Source organism: Oreochromis niloticus, unplaced genomic scaffold (genome assembly GCF_001858045.2).
Source record: "Oreochromis niloticus isolate F11D_XX unplaced genomic scaffold, O_niloticus_UMD_NMBU tig00000235_pilon, whole genome shotgun sequence".
NCBI classification, from domain to species: domain Eukaryota; kingdom Metazoa; phylum Chordata; class Actinopteri; order Cichliformes; family Cichlidae; genus Oreochromis; species Oreochromis niloticus.
Window position 1 is genome coordinate 138266 of NW_020327097.1, and position 6772 is coordinate 145037.

At 41.9% G+C, this 6772-nt stretch overlaps 1 protein-coding gene across 3 annotated transcripts; it reads left to right on the forward strand.

Moving 5' to 3' along the window:
• Positions 1-3559: 3559 nt before the first annotated feature.
• Positions 3560-5993, forward strand: LOC109195573 (nuclear factor 7, brain). 3 transcript variants are annotated; one of them, XM_025904169.1, is made up of 3 exons: positions 3560-3702; positions 3804-4967; positions 5842-5993. In XM_025904169.1, exons 2-3 carry the CDS (start codon positions 3821-3823, stop codon positions 5868-5870), a joined length of 1176 nt encoding a protein of 391 aa, XP_025759954.1. In that variant the 5' UTR covers positions 3560-3702; positions 3804-3820; the 3' UTR covers positions 5871-5993. The 3 variants fall into 3 exon arrangements, with proteins under 3 accessions (XP_025759954.1, XP_025759953.1, XP_019203359.1); XM_025904168.1 differs by lacking the exon at positions 5842-5993 and having other exon boundaries at positions 3816-5308; XM_019347814.2 differs by lacking the exon at positions 5842-5993 and having other exon boundaries at positions 3804-5295.
• The last annotated feature ends 779 nt before the right edge of the window (positions 5994-6772 follow it).

Consider the following 6772-nt stretch of genomic DNA (forward strand, 5'->3'; position numbering starts at 1 on the left):
ACACTATGCAGAAGGACGTTGGATGGGAGGATGTATGTATATAAAGCACATCTGTGTGCTGGTGTGATGTTCTGAAGTGGACTGCTTGTATCTCTGTGCTATATTTTCAGAGCTCATTTTCAGAGGTCAACATGAATCAAGTCTTCATGTGCTTTCAAGCCTCGTCTCTTTTTTGATTGTTACTTTGGATGTTTTGCCACTGGGGTCATTCTTGTGCTCCTAATCCACTACTGCCTGCTGGAGATAAGTCACTTGGCTCTCTGCATTGTACTGGATGGAGACTGGGAAGAGAGATCCTTGCACTCAGAACATTCTCCGTACATGCAGTTTGTTTTCTGTGTGATGGCTTTCACAAGATCATCCAGATCGACAGTCATCACTTTCAAGTGGTGAAGCTTCTGCACAACAACCCAGATTCTCATGCATTTTGCACATATATGTGTCCCAATAAGTCTCGAGGGGTAACAAGGTGCAGTTCAGTTTCTTTTCTTTCCTTGATATTATGGTGTGTCTTTCTCCACCTTTGCATTGACTTCATATCAGTATTTATTTATATCACGAAACTGAACATAAATCTCAACAACTCGAGTAATTTCAACTGTGCAACTTAAAAATCAGGTAAATAGAGTAAAATCAACAAATATTCACATTAATAAATCATTTAATCCATTGACTCTACTCACTCCTGTAACTGGTACTCAGTCTACTCTTTATATGAGTAACAGGACTGAAAGTAATAGGAGTGAGTTTTTAGCATACAGTTTGCAATATAGCCACATGGCATCCTTGCTAGTATGAGGACAGTGAGCACAATCTAATGATTTTCCCCAACATTGTATTTTTAAAATAATCAAATAACAACTAAGCTATAATTAAGGTAATGGGGCTGTATGTTGATATTCATCCATAGTTAAAATATCAAATAAATGAGAAAACGTACTTTTGGTCTTTGCATGGCTTTTAAAAGATTCACCTTATGCAACTTCCTGTCGTGCATGTGACTTCTGCAATGTTCCACATTTTTTACACGGGATAACATGTTAGGGTAACAGGACTGGGTGAAAATGCACATTGTGAACCCGCGGTTTGATTCACACAGAGCAACTGTGTTTGTGAAAGTAGGGCTGGTGTGACAAAACCCACGATGGACACTATGTGACATTACTAACGTGTGGGGGCGGAGCCAAGTTGCCATAAAGCGCGCGGTGCGTTCCAGTACTTTATTTTAGGAGAGTTCCCAACTGAGGGAGGCACGTGACCCTGTGTTGCAGGTTAACTGTTAGATTTGTTTACAGACTCCACTCTGTGTGTTCATCGTGTGTGGATCCGCAGATTGGTCGTTTTCACGAGCGGTCTTCTCAGTCTGTCAGCGTGTCTGCGGTTTGACATGATTAATGACCTCGGCAAAAAGAAAGTCTCCAGCTCTGTAAATCCACACACTATCAATATTATCTTTAGACGGCAGAAAACACAGTCTGAGGGGGCTGTAGTGACGTGCTAAGAAACTAACTCAACTAATTAGAAACTAACTAATTAGAAATACACTTAATCAGCAGTGGTGATGTTTTATATTCCCCATAAGATCTGGGGACCTTGGAAAGGTGTAACGAAGGGCCAGAGAAGAGAGTGGCTGTTAGTGAATCATCCAGCAGGTCGGTGTTGAAGTGTTGAGTTTTAGATGAATCTGATTTTGTCTTTCAGATCAGGGAAGGAATACAGAAGTCAGGAGGTGGAAAAAAAGCAAAAAGGCAAAATCCAAGCAGAGTTCAGTTAAAAGCTGTGGGGCACAAAGATTACAGGGCAGCAAACAGAGGCTTTGAGACATGTTGTAGACAAAGGTGGGTTGATTGCACACGGGCCTGTTATGTTGTAAACTGCTTAAATCAGGGGACTGATTCACTCTGTAGCAAATACTTTGTCTTAAACACCAACAAGACTGAGACCGTGATCACAGCTCCTCATGAACTACAAATATAAAATTGGTTCTTGCTTCTATTTGTTCAACTTTAAGTCCAACATTTAAAATCTTGGTGGAATATTTGATTCTTCTCTGGGCTTCAACTCACATATAAAATCTGTCTCGTTCCTGTTTCTTTCATTTAAGGAACATTTCTAACTGTGACATATGGTCTCCTCGGCTGAACTGGAAAAAACTGTTCATACATTTGTGTCATCGTGTTTAGATTATTGTAATGTCCTGTTTACCAGCCTGGACACATCATGTCGTTCTCACCTCCAAGTTATACAAAATGCTGCAGCCAGACGACTAACATGTTCTAACAAGCGAGCTCACATTACTGCTATTTAATCTTCTTTATATTGGCTCCCAATAAATTTCAGGATTTGTTTCAAAATTCTTGTTTTAACACACAGAACACTAAATGATCACGTCCTAGATTATTTATCTCAACTTCTTACAAAATATATGCTGCTCTCTGTGTGCTCATATATATACAGATGCTGATAAACACATGTTTGTATTTGGACCCTGTTACTGATCAGGACCTGCTGTGTGTTTCCTGTCCACAGGTCTACAAAGAGTCGCACTTCCTGCTGTGGTTCAGATGTTCAGCGTGTTGCTTTGTTTTTCACATGTTGGCTCCACGGTCTCTGCTGCTGTGGGCTGATGTCATGCAGCAATACAGCTGCTGAACATCTGGCCTTGTTTTGCTCCATCAGCAGATATTTGACTTTTAGATCACATGATATTTGCATGAAACCTTCAAACACGTGTGGAGAATTCATTATTTCTTTGAGAGATTTTTTAGCAAATAACAGAAAAAAGAAAGTAAGAGAAAAGCAAAACTTTAATTCTATAAAAGAGTAAAAATTCCACACACATGTAACTCACCACTGTGTGAACATCACAGGGGAGAAATCGTTTCTCTGAGTCAGAGATGAGTGTCAGTAACACAAAAGTAACACTCAGTGTCATGCAGTGACTTTTACACAACCAGATCAGATGAACCAACTCACACTAAAACATGCATTTTGCTGCACTCTTTACACTTATTTCTTTTCTTTCTGCTCTTTTATATATTTTGTAAAACCACAAAAAATATTTTATATCAGCAGCAATTTTTCTCAAACTGCTGCATCACAGCTTTCATGCTCTGACCTGCATGTGAAATGAGATAAAAGCTCTTTATCAGTAACTTTTACAACTTCTGGCAGGTTAATGTCTGAACTTTGGAGTGAAACACACCCTTAGTTACAAGAAATAACACCACTGTCTGTAACAAAGTGAATCCACCTTAACACCACCTGTGTGTGTGACTGCATTACACTCCCACTGCTGGGAACCTGAACAAGAACCAGAACAAAGTCTAAAATAGAAGCTGACAAACAGCTGCACCACCGAGTGACACTTTATTTTATAAACTTCACAACAGGTTTCATGTTGTGACCTGTGGAGGTGAAAAGACGCAAAACCTCTTTTATAGTTTTTGAGCTACAGGCAGGATTGAAACACACTTTAGTTAAAAGTGAAACAGCAACATTTGTCTCCTCCCCTCACGTCACTCAAATGTGACAAACCAGGAAACAGGAAGTTCTTCGTCCTCAGTAAAGAGAGACGCACAGACGATCAGACTGAGTTCAGACCAAACTAGCAGCTTCCTCTGAGTGAGTCCAGCTACAGGAGAGAAAAGTGGAAAACTCCAACACTGCTGCTTCAAGCTGCTGACGCTCCACACACTGAATGTGAGTTTGAGCAAAAACACGACTCAAAGCAAGTTTCAGTGAAGGTAGTAGAGGAGGGAGGGGAGCCAGGACTGACTGTACTTCCTGTCTGCTGTTTTCAGCTTCACTCACAGACTCAATGGCTTCCAGATCAGAGGAGGATCTCTGCTGTCCGGTCTGTCAGGAGGTCTTCAGAGATCCTGTTCTTCTGTCATGTAGCCACAGCTTCTGTAAAGACTGTCTGAAGAGATGGTGGAGAGAGAGAACAACACACGAGTGTCCAGTTTGTAAGAGAAGATCTTCAAAAGATAACCCACCTTTAAATCTGGCTTTAAAGAACTTGTGTGAGTCGTTCTTACAGGAGAGAGATCAGAGAGCTTCAGAGGCTCTCTGCAGTCTGCACTCTGAGAAACTCAAACTCTTCTGTCTGGACCATCAGCAGCCAGTGTGTGTCGTCTGCAGAGACTCAGAAAAACACACCAATCACAGATTCAGACCCATCAATGAAGCTGCACAACAACACAAGAAGGAACTTCAGGAAACTCTGGAGCCCTTAAAGAAGAAGTTAAAGGTTTGTGAAGAAGTTCAAGTGAAGTTTGATCAAACAGCAGAACACATTAAGGTCCAGGCCCGACACACAGAGAGGCAGATTAAGGAGCAGTTTAAGAAGCTTCACCAGTTTCTAGCAGAGGAAGAGGAGGCCAGGCTGGCTGCACTGAGGGAGGAAGAGGAGCAGAAGAGTGGGATGATGAAGGAGAAGATGGAGGCTCTGAGCAGAGAGATAGCAGCTCTTTCAGACACAGTCAGAGCCACAGAGGAGGAGCTGAGAGCTGAAGACGTCTCATTCCTGCACAACTACAAGGCTGCAGTGGAAAGAGTCCAGCGCTGCCCCCTGCTGGATGATCCACAGCTGCCCTCAGGAGCTCTGATAGACCAGGCCAAACACCTGGGCAACCTGACCTTCAACATCTGGAACAACATGAAGGACATGGTCTCCTACACTCCTCTCATCCTGGACCCAAACACTGCTTGTCCAAAAGTCATCCTGTCTGAAGATCTGACCAGTGTGAGACGAGGAGAAGAGAGGCAGCAGCTTCCTGATAATCCAGAGAGGATTGATGGATTTATCTACTCTGTCCTGGGCTCTGAGGGCTTTAACTCAGGGACTCACAGCTGGGATGTTGAAGTTGGAGACAGTGCATATTGGGACCTGGGTGTGTTAGCAGAGTCTGTGCAGAGGAAGGGAGACATAGAGTCTGGATTATGGTCAATATGGTTCTCTCAAGGTAAATACTATGCACTCTCACCATCAGCTCCTCTCACTCCTCTCTCAGTACAGAAGAAGCTCCAGAGGATCAGAGTGAATCTGGACTGGAACAGAGGAAAGCTGTCGTTCTCTGATCCTGATACTAACACACACATACACACCTTCACACACACTTTCACTCACAGGATGTTTCCATATATTAGCACTGATGGTAAACTGAAGGTGTGTCCGTTGAAGGTGTCAGTGTCAGTGGAGCAGATGAGTTGAGGATGATGATATTTCTAATGTTGTTTCCTGTCAGTGAATTGAAGCTGTTAAACTGCAGCTGTCCTCCTGCTGCCTCGTTGTTCCAAAGCTCTTTGTTTCTCTTTTAGTTCTCACTGTTTCTTTCTGTTTCTGCTGTCCACCTTTTCACATGGAAAATCATTTCACTGTTTCTCACTGAATGACTCCCCAAACTAGATTTGAAATTCTATCAAGTTTCTAATCATTACAAGTGATTCATGTTTGTATTTGATGTGTGTAAATGGAGATGATTTAGTTTGCTGGGATATGGACTGACATGTGTTGAATGGGAGGAGCAGTTTGTTGTTGTCTTCTTGTCTGTTTATGACAACAATAAATATATTGTTGAAACAATGATTCATGTTTAACTCCATATATGAAATGTTTCTGATCTTTGAATTCTGTTTGATTAAAGACTTTCTTCATGACACAAATGAGATTTCAGTGTATTAATAGAACTAAATAAGCTCAGAGTTGAAAGGCTGCAGTATTATGTACGTGCTTCACTGTCAGTATCTTCAGGGGGATTCAAAGGGAAACATCAAACTGCTGTAATGAGATAAACTAGTTGGGCTGAACACACTTATCTGTAGTTTGTCTCCATCCAGGATCATCAGAATATAATGAACATGTGTGAAGAGCCAAAAAATGCTGCTCCCCTCTCAGCATGATGAGCTCCAGCCTTTGTTAACAGGACAACAGGAAACATGAGACAACTTTCAGAGACAGTAACCAACTGTGGCCACAAGATGGCAGCAGCTGATCTGAGATCCTTTATTGGACAGAACGACACTGCTCTGTGACGTCATCAGAGAGACGGCCTTCACTTTGATAGATCTGATGTCATGTCTGCACTGCGATGATGAAAGCTGATAAACACATTGTTATTGATCCATGAAATCACCTCTGTGCTCTCAAGTGTAGCTGTTTACAGAGCTAAAGAAGTCCTTCATCATCAAAACAGACAAACATGGATTTTCTGTATTAAGTGACGTCATCCTCACTCTAACCTCTTACATACATTCTGTTCAGTTTTCCTGCTGTAAGAAATAAACTGTGTGCAAATATAAATGCAGGGAAACATCCATTAATCACAGGTGAGCTGTTTGTTTCTGACTCACATTAAATGAGGCTTCAGGTGTAAATACCTCAGAAGTGTTTCTGAGTTCAGTAGAGCCAGACCCAGTCAACCATCATGGCATCCACAGCACTACACAATGCAACAGAAAGGCCTTCATCATCTGCTGAAGCACCTCTGAACCACGACGGTCTCCCTGCATCTAAAAGCTGTTAGTCAGGATGAGATGCTGCTGTGATCGCTCACAGTTTACCTGTGAGATCTTTGTAAATATTGTCTTTGTTTCTGAAGGAAACACCTTTAGTCTGTTTGTATTTGGAGTGCAGATCTGGGCGTCCATCACTTTAACCTGCACACGTTTAGTTATTGAGTGTAGTTGATGTTTGGCAGCATTTTATAAGTGACAGTTCATGAACGGTGCAGGAACAGAGGACGCCTGACCATCCTACCTGTGTCAGTAA

What these genes read in the sequence shown, in the direction of transcription:
- LOC109195573 (XM_025904168.1), top strand. Translation starts at nt 3,821, where the DNA reads ATGGCTTCCAGATCAGAGGAGGATCTCTGCTGTCCGGTCTGTCAGGAG.